This window comes from Eschrichtius robustus, chromosome 14 (assembly GCF_028021215.1).
Source record: "Eschrichtius robustus isolate mEscRob2 chromosome 14, mEscRob2.pri, whole genome shotgun sequence".
NCBI classification, from domain to species: Eukaryota; Metazoa; Chordata; class Mammalia; order Artiodactyla; family Eschrichtiidae; genus Eschrichtius; species Eschrichtius robustus.
Window position 1 is genome coordinate 83312882 of NC_090837.1, and position 21144 is coordinate 83334025.

At 43.5% G+C, this 21144-nt stretch overlaps 1 protein-coding gene across 4 annotated transcripts in view; it reads left to right on the forward strand.

Moving 5' to 3' along the window:
- Positions 1-21144, forward strand: part of NEDD4L (NEDD4 like E3 ubiquitin protein ligase) — a 338047-nt gene that overhangs the window by 150363 nt on the left and 166540 nt on the right. Inside the window, exon 1 of one of the 4 annotated variants that reach the window (XM_068563773.1) lies at positions 7377-7552. The exons of the other annotated variants lie outside the window; for them this stretch is intronic. Within the exon in view, the coding sequence (XP_068419874.1) occupies positions 7530-7552 (23 nt within the window). The 5' untranslated portion in view covers positions 7377-7529. Of the gene's footprint in view, positions 1-7376; positions 7553-21144 lie in introns of those variants that run through there. 4 annotated transcript variants of the gene reach the window in all.

A 21144-nucleotide genomic window follows, 5' to 3' on the forward strand; every position in this document is an offset into this window, starting at 1 on the left:
TTTATATAGCATTATTTCTTTGTTAAAAATAAGGGGTATTCTCCCTATAATTGTGAAAGTTACGCATACACATTTTTCTCAATCTGAAAAAAGAAATCAGAAGGAAAAAGTTACCAGCAACAGAAAGAACATCACTCTTAATATTTTGGCATTTTCCTTTTAGTTGTTTTTTGGTAGGGAATGTGTATTTTTACACAATTAGCATCATAATGTAGGTAGACATTATAGCCTTTTTTTTGGTCGCTTAACATCCCCATATGTGGTATACAGCATTCCAGTTTCTCAATGTGCAATATCTTAATCATTTCTGTCCTGTTTAAATTTCTCATTTCTCATTTCTCATATAAGAGAAGAAAGGTGCAGTGAGTGTCTGTGCAAAAATTTTTAAGTTGGATTAAGTTCTATACCTCCCTGGAAATGGAATTACTGAATCAAAGAATGTTAGGATTTAAGTACTTTGGTATGTATTACCAGTTTGCTTTCCCAAAGCGTGGTACCAGTTGATGCTTCTTTCAGCATAAAGACTCTCACTTCACCTTAATCAGAAGATGAGAACCAGCCTGAACACCTAGGGGAAGAGCCTTCAGAAAGAGGCACAGCCAATGTGATGCAAGGCCTCACGTGGAAGTGAGTTTTTTCAGAGATTGAGGAAGAGCAATATGGCCAGTGGGGCTTCAGAGAGGAACGTAGCAGGCGGGAGCCATGGCTCTTGAGGGCTTTGTGGGCCACTGTGAGGAATTTGCATTTTATGCCTAAGGTTGTGGAAAGCCAGCAAAGAGAGCTGCCAGACAGACAGGGGAGTGGCTTGGTGTGACTGTCTGTTGCAGGGAAGAGTGGCCCTTGAGGCCAGTTTGGAGGCGGTTGCAGTAGCCTGTGTGAGAGAGGATGGCTTGAACACCTGGGTGGTAACTAACACCCAGGATGGAGAGAAGGGCATGGTTGGGGATTTATTTTGGCCATTGCGTCCTTAGGGCCTGCCAATGGACTGGTGTGTGAGAGACACAGAGAAGAACAGAATCAAGGAAATTTTGGCTTGAGCAGCTGGCTGGATGGTGGCCACCGAGATGTGAAGGGTTAGCTAGGAACAGATGTGGAGGCTGAATCAGAAGCTCATTAGGTCTCTTCGCCCTCCGAGTGGACATGTGAAGGAGATGATGGTAACTGAGAATGGAGCTCAAGAGAGAGATCAGGGTTGCATAGGTTTTTGAGGGGAGTCATTTGCATTTAGATGGTCTTTACGGCAAAGGACCTGGACCATATCACAAAGGATGAGGTATTTCTTCCATGTGAAAATGTGTTCAGGTTCCTAAGTAACTGCCCTAAAATAATGAACATTAGGAACCACAAGCGCTTCATGAATTGGGCAGCTGTGTCTGTAAGCTGTCAGGTTATAAATGCTTGGAGAAGGCAAATCACTGGGTCCTGGCTAATGCCTTGAGCAGAGTAGAAGCAGGATATGATGCTTACTGAGTGATGTTTAAAGATTCAAGAGACCTTTCCCCCTTCTCGATGAGACAATTTTCTTTTCAGATGTTTTGATAAAGTCACTAGCAACTTGATTGCTTGTGTTAATGGTTAATTAATTGTGTTAATGCTTGCTTCACAGCATTAACCTGTGAAGCATGTAAACCCACATCAGCCTTTTTTTGTAAGGCTTTGGAAGAAAAGGCTAATCCAAGTTAGGAGGATTTAAGACCTTGTGAGGAAATTCAAGACTGTGTTTTAATCACCAAACCTTGCCTGTGTTATGTAAAGATTTTTGCCTGTGTCGTGTCATCCTTGTTTGGTTCAATTTATTCCTCCCCCTCCAAGTGTCCTAGTTTCTCTTCTAACTGTAGCTGGATTTGAACAAAACAGAAACTTGGTTTTTTTTTTCTCCCCCAGCGTTTGGAGTCTTCATTTGGTTACTCATTCTTTATAAATAAGTGATAGTATATTCTTAGCAATTTTTAAATAATTCTTTTTTTCCCTGATTATAAAAGAATTAGACATTGGAAAAGATGAAGTATAAAGCAATATCCACCTGTAATCTGAATAGCCCGAGAGAGATCGTTGGTTACCATTTTATTTCCTTTTAGTCCTTTGGCTGTATTTATATGTGCATATGGAAATAGTTTATGTATTTGGAATAATGCTATAATATTGTTTAAAATGAAGCTTTTTAACAAATATTTTACAGTGAACATTTTATGAAAACTTGTAATATTATTTTTAGAAGCATGTTTTTATTTTTTTTTAACACCTTTATTGGAGTATAATTGCTTTACATTGTTGTGTTAGTTTCTGCTGTATAACAAAGTGAATCAGCTATACGTATACATATATCCCCATATCCCTTCCCTTTTGCATCTCCCTCCCACCCTCCCTATCCCACCCCTCTAGGTGGTCACAAAGCACCAAGCTGATCTCTCTGTGCTATGCGGCTGCTTCCCACTAGCTATCCATTTTACATTTGGTAGTGTATATATGTCAGTGCCACTCTCTCACTTTGTCCCAGCTTACCCTTCCTCCTCCCTGTGTCAAGTCCATTCTCTACGTCTGCGTCTTTATTCCTGTCCTGCCCCTAGGTTCTTCAGAACCTTTTTTTTTTTTTTTTTAGATTCCATATATATGTGTTAGCATACGGTATTTGTTTTTCTCTTTCTGACTTACTTCACTCTGTATGACAGACTCTAGGTCCATCCACCTCAGTACAAATAACTCAGTTTCGTTTCATTTTATGGCTGAGTAATATCCAAAGGCTGCAGAGTATGGGTAAATTTATACTGGCTTTTATGGGGGAAAATAAATCTCTAGATGATCTCAGTAATTGACAAATCCTCCTAAGATTAAAACCAAAAGCAAACAAAATAGAAACTCTGAAGTCTTTGGAATGCTACTCTGAAATTCAGGTTTTCTGTTCTTAATAGGATCTTGTTTTGAAGGAAGTCAGTCTTGATACTTTTTTTTTATTCTTTTTGCTTATGTGAACTTAAAATTTAATTACCTTTTATGTATTTCCTCTCCTTTCCATTGGAACATACTGATCCAAGGTGACCCTTTGTGGTGGTTCATAAAATCCCATCTTATAAACCATCCCAGTCTTCTAAGTATAGTAAGCGATAGTGAGCAAAATTTGGGGGTAATATATCAGAAGTGCTAGGAGCCATATGAAGGTTATGCATTTAATTGTGTAAGTAATATAGTATTAAAAAATTGCCATGAAGTTTTAACATTATTTCAAATTTTAAATTAAAAAAAATAAATGCCAAGGGATGGAAGCAGCCTTTCCTCTTGGCAGACTTCTGGTAGACCCACACCTGGTCATTCACAGGCGTGCCTTCCGTGGCCTCTCCTTGTCAATAAGGACTGTGGGGAATTCCGAGAAAGGCTGCCGTCCCTTCCACTCCCTTTGCTAACTGCATTCTGCCAACACTGTGAAACTCATGCATCTGTCTTAAGATAACCAGCACCTTCCTGTTCATCAAATCCAGAGAGGCCTGATTTGCTCAGCACACTCCCCTTTAACCTTATGTAGCCCTTGACCCTTGTCTTTCTTGGCTCCTGGTTCCCCTCCTTTCCTCTCTGACCACTCCTTCTGTTGCACCACCTTCTCCATGACTGCAATCCCATTTTCTTGTGATTTTTTTTTTTTAACCTTGGAAATCTCATAATGACTTCTATTACCTTGGTGGAGACTGACTCAGGTGCTTTAAAAATGTGTACGTGTAAATATGTACAGTTTCTAAATTGGGCTATGTCATACATAGTTTTATAGCTCACATTTTTAAACATTATACTGTGAATGTTTTCCCATGTCTTAAAATATTCCTTGAGGACGTGAGCGTATAGATATCTGTAATTTATTTTCTCTGTGGTTGGACATTAAGGTTGCTTAGTGTTTTTATTTTTGTAATGAACTTCTTGACGCTCAACTTACACCCCTGATTATTTCCTTGGCAAAGATTCCGTGGATTGGAATTAAGTCAAAGGGGATGAGTTTATTTAGCCCTCTAGATTGTCAGTAGGCTCTTTATTTCTTTTTCAGTGATACTCCTTCTTTAGGCTTTCTACTGCAGCAGATTCTAGCTGGTTTCCTCGTTTTCAGCTTCAGCTGATGCTGGGTTACGCGCCACTGCTGACCACAGTGACCTTGGAAACTACAGCACATCTGCGGCACTGTGTCCATAACCCTTGAGGAGCTCCAGTTACGTTCATCTAGCCAGCCTCCACACCTTCTTCCTGGATCCTCTGACTGCATTCGGAGCCTTCAGTTTTGTGCCTGCTGGGGCCACTCTGTTTATGGTATTGTCTTCCCTCAGACATCCTTGACTCAGCCCAGCTCTGCACCCTTTCTGCTCTCCGGTGGTCCCAGACTTGGATATTCCCAACTCAACCTCTAATCCCCTTACCCTCAGCTTATGACCCAGTCCTCTGCTTCTTTGGAAAAAACAAAACAATAAAACACAAAGAAGACCTTCAGTTGGGGAAATACTACACCCTGCCTTCCCTCTGCCTTTTTCCTGGTGTGTCTACAGCAGCACTTGTCCTTTTATTCCTCCGTATCACCTCAGATGCTACTTCCCCCTGCTTCTCCAAGGCCACCAACTCCTTCGCTCTGCACAGAGTTCTGTCCTTTTAAACCAGTGGTTCTCAACTAGGGATGACTTTGCCTCCCAGGACACACTTAGCTATGTCTAGAGGTATTTTTGGCTGTCACACCGGGGAGAGCTTCCATCTAGTGCGTAGAGGCCAGGGATGCTGTTAAACACCCTACGACGCACAGAACAGCTTCCTGCAGTGGAGAGTTACCTCACCCCAAATGTCAGGGGAGCCCCGGTTAAGAAAGCCTGTAGCCTTAGTCTCTGACCTTGGTCATACTCCATCTGTCATCCAGCGTCTGCCTCCTTGTCTGTCTTTACTATAGCTGCTCCGGGGAGCAGCGGTTTTTCTTTGTGGGACTGGAGAGATTTGATCATCTCAGGCTATCCTCAGTGAATAGTGTAGCAGAAGCAGGGTTAGTAACGCTGGATTAGGACTGCGCGTCTGGGTTGGATCTCCTTCAGCGTTTATTCCGAGATCCTGGTGCTGCTCTGGCTGGGTCCTCACTTCCTTCTCTAGACAGAGGGGCTTGAACTAAAGAGACTTCTAGCATTTCCTTCATTGTTAGCCTTTCCTAATTCAGCGCTAGGATTGTAGTTGCCGAGGTTTGGTTGCATTGTTAGTGGAGACTGGGCAGAAGCTGATTGTCCGTTGGGGAGTAAGTAAGATGTGGATGGAGACCACTTCGTCGTTGAGCCTGACTAAATCGAGGAGGCAAAAGTGGAGTCTGAAGGGTGTGTAGGCTTTTTGCCCGCTTCATCCAGAATAAGGTTTTTCTACGCATTTTTCAAGGCAGAGCCTCTGTGGACAGGGAGGGAGTAAACACACTAAAAGGAGAATGGTCGTTAATCAGAAATCTGAATTCCATCTTCATTTTTTTGCATGAATACTTGGAATGCAATCATCACTTAATTAGGGTATTAGTTTGCTGGGGCTGCCATAACAGAGTGCCACGGACTGAGTGGCTTAAACAACAGAAATTTATTGTCTCACTGTTCTGCAGGCTGAAAGTCTGAGATCAAGGTGTCAGCAGGGTTGGTTTGCTCTGAGGTCTCTCTCCTTGGCTTGCAGATGGCCACCTTGTCTCTTCCCTGTCCCTTCACATTGTCTTCCTGCTGTACCTGTCTGTCCAAGTTTTCTGTTATAAGGACACCAGTCACACTGGGTCAGGACCCATGCTAATGACCTCATTTTAGCTCAGTTACCTCTTTAGAGCCTCCAAACATAGTCACATTCTGCGGTACTGGGGTTAGGACTTCAATATAAGAATTTGTGGGTGGACGATTCAGCCCGTAACAGTTGGGTAATATTTCATGGGAAGTATAGGTGCCTTTTATCTTTAAGGCATCAGGAAAATTGTTATTCAGCTTGTTTAGGTATATTTTTATATACTATATTGTGGTTCTTATTTTAACCTCCCAGTCAGTGTGTGAATGTAAAACCTCTTAATTTTATAATTTTAGTTACTAATTTTAGTCAAGGAAGGTAGAGTTCCTGCTCTTAAGTTACACTGTTTTGCACTTGTATGTCCTCGCCTGCTCAGTACTAAAAACTCGGGGTATTCCTCTCGTTGTTTAGAAAGTTCTACAGAAAATGGCTGGACCTGTCGGCCTGCGTCTCTGAGGGTGTGTTTGGGGACAGGGTTTCTGGATAACCAGGTGTGGACTTTCTCCAGCAAGCCTTCAGTGACCCTTCCAGCCACTAGAGGTCACTGGCTGCCCTGGTGACCTGTTTTGTCGTCCCAGCACCTCTGGGAATCCCAGCCTTCCTACACCTGTGGGAACTTGAAAGCCTAGATTATCGTTTCTCAGCTGACATTCCAGGAACATTTGGGATCATGTGGAAGGTTAGCTTTTTGCTACAAGTGGGAGCACTTCCTGTTGCAGCCGCACCTGCAGGGGTTGTAGAGTGGGAGTTGACTTGCTTCAGGTAAGAGCCAAGAGTTGTAACTGGTGCCGGTCACTAGCCAGGGAAAGAAGACACGTCTTACTTGGCCTCGGGAGTTCAGTAAAGGGTGGTCAGGTGGCTGAGCTGTACCCCTTAAGGAGGACACAGTGCTGAAGAGTATCCAGGTGAGCTCTGCCAACCTCACTCTGCCCTCGACCTGTGCCGTAGGGCACCCAATGAGTTCATTGGGCTTGCACACCAGAGATGGTGGATTTACAGAGTGGTGCTGTCTCTCATGACACCAAATGCCCCCAACCTGTCAGTTCTGTTTGGTGTTGTCGTTTGCATCATAGTTACCTTTATTCTGCCCTGCTTCCCCCCCCTCCCCCCCGAAGACGTTCAGTTCTTGGTGGGCAGGTAGGGCTGGCAGCAGGTTGTGCTGTCAGCCTGCTTGGTGTGCAGCCTCCCACGCAGGAACTGGAGAGAAGCCGAGTTCACTGTAAAAGGTGAAGGACGGACCTCTACTGCCTGTCTTCCCAGAAAACTCGGAAACAGCTTTAAATGAGCAAACAGTCTAGCCCAAGTTACAGTTATTCACGAAACCGTGTGCACGCTGGCTATTGCCCATCCTGTTTGGTAGCCCTGGGTTCCTCCCCCTGCCCGCTGAGAACTGCCACTGGGAGAAGCAGCGCTGCGGGTATCCTCACGTTAGGGCACCTGGCGGCTTGTTTCAGCTAATTGCTGAGCTGCGTGGAGTTACTTAATCCTTATGGTAGGGGTGGAGTTGACTCAACTCCTTTTCCAGCAACAAGCATTTCTTTCTAGCTGTCATTGAAGTGAATCATCATTATAAGTAGCCAGCTCGGGGCATTCCTCCTCAGTTGTGTTAAAACTTGCTGGTGGTGGTTCCCGAGGATCGGCAGAGGTGTGAGGGGGCAGCGCTTCAAAACCGGGAAGGAAGCTGGGGCTGGGAGCCCAAGGGTCGAGGAGGCAGAGTCCCAACTGTGACTGCAGCGCTAGCCCCCCAGGCGCTTTCCGGCAGGAGAGGTGGCTTGCTTTTCATGAGCCTTGAGGACAGCTATAGGTAAGGACAAAGACTCCACTGTCTGCTTTTATTATATGAATGCATAACATCTACTGTTGGCACAGAGTTTGCTTTTGATGTAGTACTTTTTGTATCGGTGGCATTATTCTAGCGCAAGATTTCCCTTTGTAAATTACTTCTTTTTGGTGTTCAGAGTTCGCTGTAGTTGATCAGCTTTGCTCTCCGTATGCATAGACAGGATGGCAGCAAAAAAATGAAACGTGAAAAGAACTGTGGTCTGAATTCTCCTGATTCTCTGCTCTCAGCTTTCTTATCTCTGTCTTGGCTATTTAGAAAAACGTACACTTTTGATTCCGAAGATGAGAGCACAATGGATACTCTTGTTTTCTTTTTGGAAATAATGGAAAATGTCGACCACTTAAGTTCTGTGAATGTTGTTCTCTGATTTAGAAATCACTGGTTGGGGAGGAAACAGTTACGTTTTTCTTCCTGTTTTGTTTTGGATCTCTGTTTTCTCTGAGTATTTCCGACTTAACAATCTCACTGGAGAAGAGGGAGACACCAGCTGTACTTGGCCTCAGATGAAATAACATCTTAGGTCATGAAATGGTTTGCTTGGAGAATGATTTGTGGTTTATATCTGAAGTTTTGGTTGGTAGTGATAGAAATCTTTCTTCCCCTTAGTGTTTGACTTACATGACTTATTCTAAATGCATTTATTATTATTGTTATTGTTATTTTTGATTGGACAGAGCAAAAGTTTAAGCCCAGAACATATTCAACTGGTTTCCTTTTAGGTTTTGTTATCATTTTCCCACCCTTACTACTCATACGTATGGATGTGCGTTACGATTAACACGTGACTTTTGTTTCTTTACTGTCTCATTTGATGATGAGTCATGAACTGTTAACTAGTTCGTGTATGTCTGTGTGTTGCTAAAATGGATTGGAGTGCACGTCACACCTTTATATTAACGAGCCAGGTTACATTCAAAAAAGCGTTCCTAATGTTGAATGATGGCGAAAAGGTATCAGCAAGGTGAAATAGCCAAGCCTGTAGTCAAATCCGAGTTACTCTTTATTTCACATTGTGAAGTATGTTGTTTACATGTGTTCAAGTTAGATTGTGCCCATCAAAGAAAAAGCAAGCAACTAAACTATAAGAGGGAGTTTAAAGGACTTATGTGGTAGTGCCCCCTCCCCCCCCCCCCCCCCCGCCTTTTCTAAATGTCTGTGAGGAGGAGGAGGTGAACTTTCATTCCCATGGGAATTTGAGGAAGATGATGGTGAAATTTTTAAGAAGGCAGGAAAAGGAAATGCTTTCTATTTAGACAGAAGAAAAGCAGTGGGAATGATTCTCATGTACAGTTGTTGCAGGTTTTTGTTTTTGTTTTTTTTTAATTTAAAAAGGCTTTTCTTGCGTGTGGGGGGAGTCTTGTAGTGCAACTAAATGTTGATTTTAGAAAGCACCACATTTAGGACATTCTCTTACCACTGTGGAATATAACTTAAAGATATCGAATGAAGGCAGGAACAGAATGATGGGAATTTGCTACTTGAGGAATATAAGAGTTTTATTCTGAAGTGGTTTGTTCAGTGGGTATGGGGAGCCCTGTGTACTTACTGACAGCATCTTAGAGGCAGTTGATAAGACTTTGGGGGTTATGACGGTTGCGTTGGGGTGGGAGGGTTGTTCTGATTTTTTGTAGTTCGCTCGAGGCAGTACATCAGCCTGTACTTCTGAGGGCGTTTCCAAATCGATTTTCAGGAGCAGTCACTCTTCTCACCTTGGCAGAAGTCTGTGCCGCCTTGTGATTTCCCTCCTGTGTGTTTTGAGTTAATGATGATTTAATGCTCTAGCAACGTCCAGGGCTTCTCATTGTACAGGTGGGCTCGTAGCCTGCTGCTGGCCTCTCCCCTCGGATCCCAGGGGCATCTGAGTTCATTCACCTTCACGGTGATGCCAGAAGCACAAGTTCCCAGGTGTTTTCAAAACCTATCTCAACTATGTTTTCAGTGGCTCAGAATTCCACCGAGGGTCACTTGACATGCCTTCGCCTACAGTCAATATTTGTGTGCCCTCCGCCCTTGGCTGGGTTTTCTCTGTATCCAGGTAGATGGGGTCACAGGTAGGCAGCTCCCCGTGCCATCCCGCCCGCTGGCCAGGACTTGGGGGTCAGGCCAGCTGCCCTCCTGGAGTCAAAGATGGCTGCCCCCCAGCTGCCCTCCTGGAGTCAAAGATGGCTGGCTTTGTTCCTGGCTCCTCTAAAGGCCTGAGGTCTAGATCGTAGAGAAAATCCTTCCTGCTTCACTGTTGTCGCCACAACAGTATCAGCCAAAATAATCACGAGATCTTTCCAGGTAACCACCAGCTGTACTCTCAGCTGTTGAGAGAGTTGTGAGCTGCTTATTCATCTTAGAAGCAGTTACTGGGAAAAAGGTTAAAATTCCAGCTCCCGATTGACGTTACCCCTGAAAACAAAGGGTTGATTTTCCTTCTCCTAGAGAACGGACACGTCCGTGGAAATTTTTGGAACAGCACATGGACACGTGACAGAGCCTCACCTCCCAGAGGCAGTTAGCGGTGTCACTTCAGACTAAGTGGAAGCTCAGAGATGATAGATTCCAGTGGGGTAAATGGAGTTGAATAGAAACACATTAAAAAAGCACCACCTGCAGTGATGTAAGCTGTCCTGCTCGCTTCACTGTTACTCATCCTTCCGCTGTAGGCAGCCGGGTCACATGTGATCATAAAGCACCTCTGACTCAGGTCAGGGACTGGAAACCCGTCACATTATGGAGGGCATTTGGTCACAGATTCTGGACCAGAGGCCAGGTGCAGTCCTGGGGCTGTGATCTGTGGGAACATTTTCCAGTGCAGGGATTTGAACGTGCAGCTCAGTTAACAGGGTTGGCGAGTTGATTTTGGCCGAGATCTGCCATGCTAAGTAGACTAGCCTGAGACTCAAGGAAGTCTCCAGCTTCGTGAAAGGAAAATGTGGTGTGGCGGGCTTTAAGGCATTTTAATATGTCCCACTTTTTCTTACTTGCCCTGTTGTGCTGAGGTTTTTCAAGGGCATAACTGTATGTGAAGTTAGTGAGTGATAACGTCTGAAGGACACTGTCCTGTCTGATAATATAGTTGTGTGACTATTTTAACTCATTGACAAGGCTATTGAGGACATTTGTAATACTGTGTTCGTTACTTTGAAATAATTCGTCTTCTCCTTATTCTTTGAGTCTGTCAGTGACCGAATATTTATTATCTTTGTGCTAGACATTGAGGGGTACCTGTTTTTCACTTATGCTTGGCAGTTTTCGTGGAGCTAAAATTCTTTTAAAAGGTTGATTGTTTCTTCCCCTGTCTCGTATTGTTTTCACTTGCTTGATTTTATTTTTAAATACATACTTTAACAGCCCTTAAGCATGGGGCTGAGCGAGGATGGCAATCAAAGACAATTATGATTTAATTGATGGGTCAGATTAATCAGACTGGCAAAAATATGTCCCCTAATTTTGTTAGCTAGTTAAAAAAAATTTTTTTTTTCTTTTAAATTTTTTGTTCATTAACGGGAGGCCACACACTGAAGATGGAGTGATTTTCCCTGCATGTGTGTGTGTGTGCCAGTGGAACTCTGTTTCCGAAGGAAATAAAGAATTTAGTGGCTAGAAAGATTATGTCAGCTGAAAGGTATGCCAGTCAGAGAAAGAGAGAGTGAGTGAGAATGAGAAGACCAAACCAGGGCCCTGCCACTTACGCGGAACTGCAAATCCAGGAGATGAGGCGTCACCCACTGCAGGGCTGTTGCCATGAAAATTAGATTTTGAGCATGACACAGGACAGAAAGCTTTGATGACAAAGCCAGCAATAACCACCAGTTTAAGGCTGAGACCCACAGACTCCCCAGTAAGGCTCAGCGGAGCACTCGTGGGTGAGGCACCCGGGCCTCCCTCCCTGGCATCTGCTCTGAGCTGCAGGCCTCCTGCAGTTGCCCCATCCTAGGTATCGCCCGCATCGTAATTAAATCACCCTTTTGTCATGCTTGTGAACAATCTATATTTGGCTTGGCTGCTTTTTGTGGGGGAGGGGAGAAGTGTGGGCAGAGAACGAAATAAAAAGAGCAGTTTGTGAGCTCCAGATGAAGAGCACACCAGTAAGGGTCTAAACGGCCTCCCATTCTTGAGGCGAGGCTTGGTTATTTATTCAACAAATGTGCCCTGGAGCCCCTCGGGGGGCCACTTGGGAGCTGGGTGCTGGGGATGCCCAGTGCCCATCGGTGCCCGGGCCCTCGGGCCGCACGGCATCTGCAGGGAGCTTCAGCCGATAGTAACCAAGGGAGCGTATGATAACCAAGCACGGGAATAACAACTGCATGGGTGGACAAGCCTTTTTTCTTTTTCTTTCATATGGTACTTTCTAACATTTTCCAGTATGGCTGTTTTCGGTTAATTTGAAAGTTGTGGCCGACGCTAGGATAGTGGTTAGAAAACCTGCTTTAAAAAACCCTTTAAAACATCTTTCCCATAGAAAGCTATGCATTATTGTGCCTAGAAGGGTAAAAATCCGCCACTGATCTATTAGAGCAGAATGAAAAGATGTTTCCTGGAAAAAAAGTATTTCCGCCCATCAAACATGTTTATCTCATCTCATGCATGTTGGAAGCCAGGCACATGCGCATCTATGGAGTAGCCCAGAATGAACGAATTATTCCGCCTTCTAAGCGGTGTGGCAGCCTAGATACAGAGGCGAAGGGTTGAACTTGGGGCTGGACCGTTGACATGACACGAGTTCTGTCAGTTGCCAAATGGAGTCACGTTAAGTTACGTGACCTCTAACATTGAGCTCTCATTTTTCAAGTCAGAATTTATTTTAGCAACTTATGGATCCAAGCCTTGGAAAGGCTTGTTACTATTTTGAAAGTATAGGTGAAATACGAGAGGGATGGGTGAATGTGAACACGTGCGGAACAGTACATTTATGAGACGCCGTCCATACTTCCTGCACTTAACCCAGCATTGCTGAGAAAAAGGCATTGTGTTCCGGGTTTCTCAGGTCGTCATGGCCACAAGCTCCTGTGCTGTGCTCGGGGTCAGGGAAGCTGTGGGACGACTGCAGACACCTGCAGCTCACCAAGTGCTGAAGTAAAGGATTGGAGGCCTCCCTTACCATTTGATGAGATTAGCTGATAGCCATCATGACATCCGATTATTTCCAGTTTCAGGTGGCAGAACTAGAAAACAAACTTGGTGTGTCTTACTCCAGGGTGCATGCCCTCAATGACGTTGCTATGTTACCCTAAATCAGGTAAACCAAGGCAGCCATTAAAGAAGGAAAAAAATCCTATATTTGTCAAATGTGCAACTGTTAAATTTTTGTGAGGGTCTTCCACTTAATGATTTCTCATTTCCTGCAAGTTATTCAAAAATCACTGCTTCAGACAGGTCCCGGGACCGTCCTAATAAACAGCAGCCAGTGGCTCCTTCCACTTGCCAGTGTCAGTCCCCTTTGCCTGCTGTGTTTCTTTTCTCTTTAGTATTTGTCATGTGTATGTTTACCACCTGTTTCCCCTTGCTAGAGGGGAAAGTCCGCAAAGGTAGGGGGTTCAAACGTTTTCTTCCCTGGTGTATCTCAGGTGCCTAGGCCAGTGTCTGTGACATAGTAGGTGCTCCTGAATGTACTGAGTGAAGGAGCAGGAGAGGAAACCAGACACTTGAGCCTTGAGGGGCCGTGAGGGGAGCCACCGGGTGCCCTTGTGGTCCTGACTTGGGTCATCAGGAGGCTGTAATTTCTTCTGAGTCATCCATACTTTGAGGTGAGTTGTCTGGAGGTGGCCCCGCCCCACCTTTAAGCATTAGTAGAATGGAATTGGCTGGGTGGCTCTCACGACCCTGAGGGGAAGGTCTCATCGCCAGCCTTTCTTACAGACTTTTCCCACAGGTCGGGGCCGAGCTTCCGTCTTCGGTTACACAGAGAGCTCTGGTCACCGGGACTGGCTCCGTGGAGCTCGTTACAAGCTGTTCCTCGACGTGGCGAGTGTCCCTGCCTAGTTGCCACTCTGGGTTTCAGCACTCAGCGTGCCGTGGTTGCATGTTCCACAGTGGTCTTACTTAGCCTTAATCCTTTATTAATTGCCTCTCACTCAGACTCCCTCAGAGCAGATAATCCTTCACTTTCAGCTTCCTTTCCATTACTATTGGATTTCTTGGTTTCAGCCATGACATGAGAAAAAGAACCAAGAAATTGTGAGTGAGGCTGTTGTATTTCCATCCGATTTACCCCTCTCTTAGCGGTATTATGCTTGAAAATAATAGAGAGGGCCATTGCCCAGCGTGTGAATTCTGTGTGTTCCGTGATTCGTCTGGTGATGTTTCCCAGTCTTTGCTTACCACGGAGCTGAGGTTTACCCACAGCACCACACATCGCCGCCACACCCCCCGTGCCTAACCTACCCTTGCGCCATCACCATACCCTGTAAAGCAGTTACTTGTGGGAACCTACTGTGTGACCGAATGTCGTATACGCAAGTGACCGGGACATGGCCCTGTTCTCAAGGAGCTTCTAGGCCAGTTGCAGTAATGGACACATAAGTAAACGATGGTTGTATTGGGCGGTTTCTGGCAGCAGGCGTGGGGTTTGGCGTTAAGAAGCCTTCTCAGAGACAGTTGAGCTGCTCTTTCAGGTCGAGTGAGGGTCAAGTGCAGGCCGGGTGGGATCAGGGCGTTTCCAGCAGAGGAGAAAGGTCATGGTGTGCTCGGAGAACTAAACGAAGTTCCCCCTGGACTAAGTGTGGAAGGCACGTGGAAGATGACCTCGGAGGGGCAAGCAGAGGCTAGAGCCGGGCAGACCTTGGATGCCACGGTCGTCTGGACTCTTATCTTTGAGGTTACAAAGAACCAATTCAGAGTGGGTGATTCCCATGTGTTTGGCTTGGGTGATTAGGTTAATACTTGGCTGCATTAAGAAGATGTGGAACAGGGGAGGTGAGGGCTTGTGGCTGGGGTGCATTGTCACCGGGCTGGGATCACCAGAAGGGTTCCCTCTTTGCTTTTCTGGTGCTCAAGCTTAGGGTCCTGGCTGGAGTCAACTCGGCTGCCACTTAGCAGTTCATAGTCGTGGAAGAGGAGCGGGATGTGAGCCCCCCCCCCCCCGCCAGTGAGCATTGTAGAGTGAAAAGACGTCAAAGATAAGGCCTTGGGGAGCACCAACATATAAACTTGTATTTCTCCGGCCTGGATGTCCCAGTCTGAGCTCTTTATGTGAGATCCATGCACTTTTCCACACCTGCGGTTCTCTCCTGAATGCGCTGTATTCTAATCACCCTTAGAGCCTTGCTACACCCACCTGCAGTATCGCCTGGGAGCTTGTTAGGAATGCAAATTCTCGGGGCTCACCTCACACCTCCTTAATCAGAATGCATTTAAACAGAATCCTCAGGTGACTGCTACGCATGGCCAAGTGCTAGAAGCCCTGCTGTAGAACATCTTTACCGATCACATAAAATCAGGGGGCTCGTTTCTTCTGTGTTCTCCATAGGAGGCCCTAGTTGCCTTTTAAAATTTTCTCAAAATTACAGACTATCGAATATATAGAGTGTAAATCTAATTAGCAGCTAATAAGCGGCATTTGGCTAGGATGCAGAGCTTTCCCTCCTCATGCTGTTTCTCGCATTCTGATCGCTTTGTGTTCATTTATAAGGAGACTCGCTGCAAACAGACATGCTACCTCCATGCTCACTTGCTTGGGGTCATCTAACACACTTTCCCCCCAATGACCCAGTGGAGAGAGAGATTGCATCTCACTTTTGTGGTGACACCGGCCACATCCACAAGTAGCTTATATTTGATGTAATTATGATCACTGTTGGATGGTACCTCCATCCATGTCAGCTGCACAGAAATTATATTCAGTATCTTGTAATAACGTATAATGGAAAAGAGTCTGCAAAAGGATACATATATACATATACATAATATATATATAACTGCATCACTTTGCTCTACACCTAAAGCTAACACAGTATTGTAAGTCAACTATACTTCAATAAAAAATTTTGAGGGTAATTACAATGAATGTTTTCTCAATAATGTGCCTTTATTACGGGCTGTTTAAGAGTTTCTTTGGTGTGTGAAAATTCACAGCTGCGTTGAAGTTTACACGCCTTTATTTTGAAAGGAAACCTTTTCAGGCTTGGGGAAAAGATCAGCGACAGATGACAAAAGCATGAAAAAAGACACTGAGAACTTGTACAGTTGGAGTAAAAGTTTATAGTGGTGCATAATGAGCTAGTGATACATTTTTAAAAGTTTATTTTTCATTAATTTTTATTGAAGTGTAGTTGCTTTACAATGTTGTGTTAGTTCCTACTGTTACAGCAAAGTGAATCAGCTATATGTATACTTACATCCCCTCTCTTCTGGATTTCCTTCCCATTTAGGTCACCACAGAGCATTGAGTACAGTTCCCGGTGCTGTCCAGTAGGTTCTCATTAGTTATCTATTTTATACATAGTATCAACAGTGTATATTTGTCAATCCCAATCTCCCAATTCATCCCAGCCCCCTTTCCCCCTTGGTGTCCATATGTTTGTTCTCTACATCTGTGTCTCTATTTCTGCTTTGCAAATAAAATCATCTGTACCATTTTTCTAGATTCCACACATATGCGTTATTATACGATATTTGCTTTTCTCTTTCTGACTTACTTCACTCTGTACTACAGTCTCTAGGTCCATCCACGTCTCTGCAAGTGACCCAATTTTGTTCCTTTTTATGGCTGAGTAATATTCCACTGCATATATGTATCACATCTTCTTTATCCATTCCTCTGTTGATGGACATTTAGGTTGCTTCCATGTCCTGGCTATTGTAGATAGTGCTGCAGTGAACATTGGGGTGATGTGTCTTTTTCAAGTATGGTTTTCTCAGAGTATATGCCCAGTAGTGGTATTGCTAGGTCATATGGTAGTTCTATTTTTAGTTTCTTAAGGAACCTCCATACTGTTCTCCATAGTGGCTGTATCGACTTACATTCCCACCAACAGTGCAAGAGGGTTCCCTTTTCTCCACACCCTCTCCAGCATTTATTGTTTGTAGATTTTTTGATGATGGCCATTCTGACCCATGTGAGGTGATACCTCATGGTAGTTTTGATTTGCATTTGTCTAATAATTAGTGATGTTGAGCATCTTTTCATGTGTTTGTTGGCAATCTGTATATCTTCTTTGGAGAAATGTCTATTTAGGTCTTCTGCCCATTTTTGGATTGGGTTGTTTGTTTTTGTTTTTGTTTTGATACTGAGCTGCATGAGCTGTTTGTATATTTTGGAGATTAATCCTTTGTCAATTGCTTCGTTTGCTAATATTTTCTCCCATTCTGAGGGTTGTCTTTTCATCTTGTTTATGATTTCCTTTGCTGTGCAAAAGCTTTTAATTTTAATTAGGTCCCATTTATTTATTTTTGTTCTTATTTTCATTACTCTAGGAGGTGGGTCAAAAAAGATCTTACTGTGATTTATGTCAAAGAGTGTTCTTCCTATGTTTTCCTCTAAGAATTTTATAGTGTCTAGCCTTAAATTTAGGTCTTTAATCCATTTTGAGTTTATTTTTGTGTATGGTGATAGGGAGTGTTCTAATTTCATTCTTTTACATGTAGCTGTCCAGTTTTCCCAACATCACTTATTGAAGAGGCCGTCTTTTCTCCACTGTATATTTTTGCCTCCTTTGTCATAGATTAGGGGACTATAGGTGCATGGGTTTATCTCTGGGCTTTCTATCCTATTCCATTGATCTATATTTCTGTTTTTGTGCCAGTACCATACTGCCTTGATTACTGTAGCTTTGTAGTATAGTCTTAAGTCAGGGGGCCTGATTCCTCCAGCTCCGTTTTTCTTTCTCAAGATTGCTTTGGCTATTTGGGGATTTTTGTATTTCCACACAAATTGTAAAATCTTTTGTTCTAGTTCTGGGAAAAATGCCATTGGTAATTTGACAGGGATTGCATTGAATCTGTAGATTGCTTTGGGTAGTACAGTCATTTTCACAATATTGATTCTTCCAATCCAAGAATATGGTATATCTCTCCATCTGTTTGGGTCATCTTTGGTTTCTTTCATCAGTATCTTATAGTTTTCTGTGTACAGGTCTTTTGCCGCCTTAGGTAGGTTTATTCCTAGGTATCTTATTCTTCTTGTCGCAATGGTAAATGGGATTGTTTCCTCGATTTCTCTTTCTGATCTTTCATTGTTAGTGTATAGGAACGCAAGAGATTTCTGTGTATGGATTTTGTATCCTGTGACTTTACTAAATTCATTGATTAGCTCTAGTTGTTTCCTGGTGACATCTTTAGGATTTTCTATGTATGGTATCATGTCATCTGCAAACAGTGACAGTTTCACTTCTTCTTTTCCAATTTGGATTCCTTTTATTTCTTTTTCTTCTCTGATTGCCATGGCTAGGACTTCCAAAATTACATTGAATAATAGTGGCGAGAGTGGACATCCTTGTTTTGTTCCTGATCTTAGAGGAAATGCTTTCAGTTTTTCACCACCGAGAATGATGTTTGCTGTGGGTTTGTCATATATGGCTTTTATTATGTTGAGGTAGGTTCCCTCTATGCCCACTTTCTGCAGAGTTTTTATCATAAATGGGTGTTGAATTAATGATACATTTTAAAAATATGAACTCCCTTTCCTGTTTATAAGTGATTATCAGCAGTGTAATCAGGTATCTGGAATTAACTGTTCTGTTATTTTCTCCCTTAGTCCTCAAACGTTAATATTTTTTGCGTCCTTTAGATTTGAACATTTAAGTTTCTCACACAAGAGTGTGTCAATTCCATAAGACATTTGTTAAAAAGTTTTTGCTTTTGTTAATCAGAAGTGACTTATAGTGTTAGTTTGGGGTATTAGGTAATATTGCTGAAAATGAGGTTTGCTGTGAAGCTTTTTTTTTTTTTTCATTTTCTTATTTCTTTGCATTTACTTGAGCTTATAACTCAGGACAGTTTAGGAAGTGACCCTGTGGCTCCCACACTGTGGAAAAGTGAAGAAAATGAAGGAAGTTTAAGAAAATGAGATTTGCACAGAAAATACATTCTGTGTCTAGTTGATCAGTATCAGGTATGTGTTGAGAATTCCATGTTTTGGCAACTCAGGCAACACAAAGTTTCCAAATGTGTGACCCTGGGAAGAAGTTACCCTGTCATATGATGAGTAAGAAGTCAAGCAACGAAGAAATACTTATTGAGGGCATGTTCTCTGCACAGTTCTATGGAGAATGCAGACTTGCCCAAGAAGTAGACAGTGGCCATAAGTGACTTGCAGCCAGTTAAAGAGTATAATATTAAGATTTACACACTTGAAAAAGGACAAACAATACAGAAAGGCACGTGAGTCAACAGCAGAGGAGTGGCCTCTGTACTCACGACTTAGGAACGCAGAGCACAGAGAGGCTGGTTATTATAGGGTGGTTTGTTCTGGGAAGATGAGGAGGAGGTGCTGGCTGCCTGGAGCCTGGAAGGATCAAGGATTTCCACAGGAGGAAGAGGAGAAAACAGAAGGGATCTCCGATAAATGAGTATGCACCAGGGGTAAGTGGGCTGAAAACTTTGAAGGTGGTAGATAGGCATATTTGGGGAATCAAACACATGTGGCTGTTACTGACAAGGGGGTTTAATTGGATTCTGCACTTATTGCCTAATAGAAATTCTTAAGCATAGGGCAAAAGTAAAACAAGGATCCTGTGTTGTGTTTAAGTGTACTAGAGGTCTGACCTCCATAGTTTTTATGGGAAAGGTACATTTTATTCTACGTAAATTGTCTTAGTCTGTCCTTTGTGTTCTTACCCCGTGATTATTTAACACTTTTTCCTTTAGGGTCGCAAGGACAGGGAGAAACACATATATCCATAAAACAAAGTCATCTAGTAGCATAAACTGTAACACCCTTACAAGGTGGGGGTGGTGTGGGAAGGAAACACACCTTCTGTAATTCTAGAACCTACCCCAGGCTCTCTTTAGAAGTCCTTCGGTATCTAGCCTCATCCAACGTGGTAACTTAAGGGAGGATTTAAAAATATCTGAACGCAAGGAGAAATCTCCTGGGTGCATCCAACTTTGAAGATGTTGTAAGGGACTCTGCTCTTCATACTGGTGAGAAAGTCAATCACGATTTTTAATGCTGATGAAGGCTTCGTTTCTTCTGTAAGTTCCCTTCTTGACAACACATGGGTCCTGGAGATCCAAATGTGAGTGCCTGCCATGTATTTATCTGCGTAACTGGGAAAAAAATATGTGCTCCATGACATTCATCTTCCTACCATTGGGGTGGAGCTTTAATGTAACGCAGCCCTCTTTCTATTGATTACAGTTTTTTCTTCCTGCCATAATGCTGTGAAGCATAATTGATTGCGCCTCTCTTTTAAAATTTTATTCTAAAAACCCTTATGGTGATACAGTACAGAACTCGCTGTACTGGAAAGGTCAAGTGTCTAGTGGTTTGTTTGTGTGTTTAACAGCCTTGAAGATAAAACTTTAAATATTTGGCCAATTATTTAAGAGTTGAGGGGATGTTTTTGTTTCCCTGAGCAGTTCTAGGATTTCACACACAGTTTTTTGTGCTTTTGAGAGCAGTGTGAACGTCCTGGGCAGGGCGGCATCTGTAGTAAACATATTTTAAGTATTATTCTGCAACCTAATATGGGCCCATAATCCCATGCAGTTCGAAAATCCAAAAAGCCCCGGAAAGAAAACATTGTTGTAGGTTTGTAAAAAACTCATTTGGTGGCAAAATCTGACCTCAGTGGACTTGGGAGTATTTCTGGTTTTATCTAAAACACTTAAGATAAGTATTTGTACATGTTGGCTGTGGGTCCTGCCCCCAGGCCCCTACTGGGAATGTTATGCAGTAATTGGAATAGTTAGGACCATCTAAAATGAGAAAAAAGTCAGAGTTCTGGAACACATTTGGCCGCAAGTGTTTCCAATAAAGGATTGCTTGTTTCCTAAAGCTGACATATGAAGTGCCACAAACAGCGTGGCTTAAAATGTAGAAATGAATGATCTCACAGTTCTGGGGGCTACAAAGCTGAAATCAAGGTGTTGGTGGGGTCATGCTGTCCCCGGGCTCTAGGGGAACCTTCCTCTTCTCTTCTCTCCTCTCGTGGTGGAGCAGTCCTTAGCATTCCTCCGGTCACGTGGCCATCTTCTCCCTGTGTCTTCATTCCTGTGCGCACGTCTGCGCAAATTTCCCCTCTTCTGAGAGCGCAGTCGTGTTGGATTAGAGTCCAACCTAATGAACTCATTTTCACTTGACTACCTCTGTGAAGACCCTTTTTTCTAATAAGGTCACATTCTGAGGCTCTGGAGTTTCATATCGTTTTGAGGGGACACAGTGGAGCCCGTAACACAGGGAATGGTTTCACAAGGAGGCGCTCCATTCTTGCCGCGTTCAGGCCAGTGCTGATTTCGAGACCCTTGCCTCCTGACTTTCCTGGTGCCCTGGCAGCTGCTTCACTGAATGGCTGTCACTCGGGAGCTGCCTATTCAGACTTGAGAAGTTGCCACATCTCGTGTTAACCTCCTGTAGGGCAGGAATCCCTTCCCCTCAGAGAATCTTGCCCGTGAGAAGAAAGATT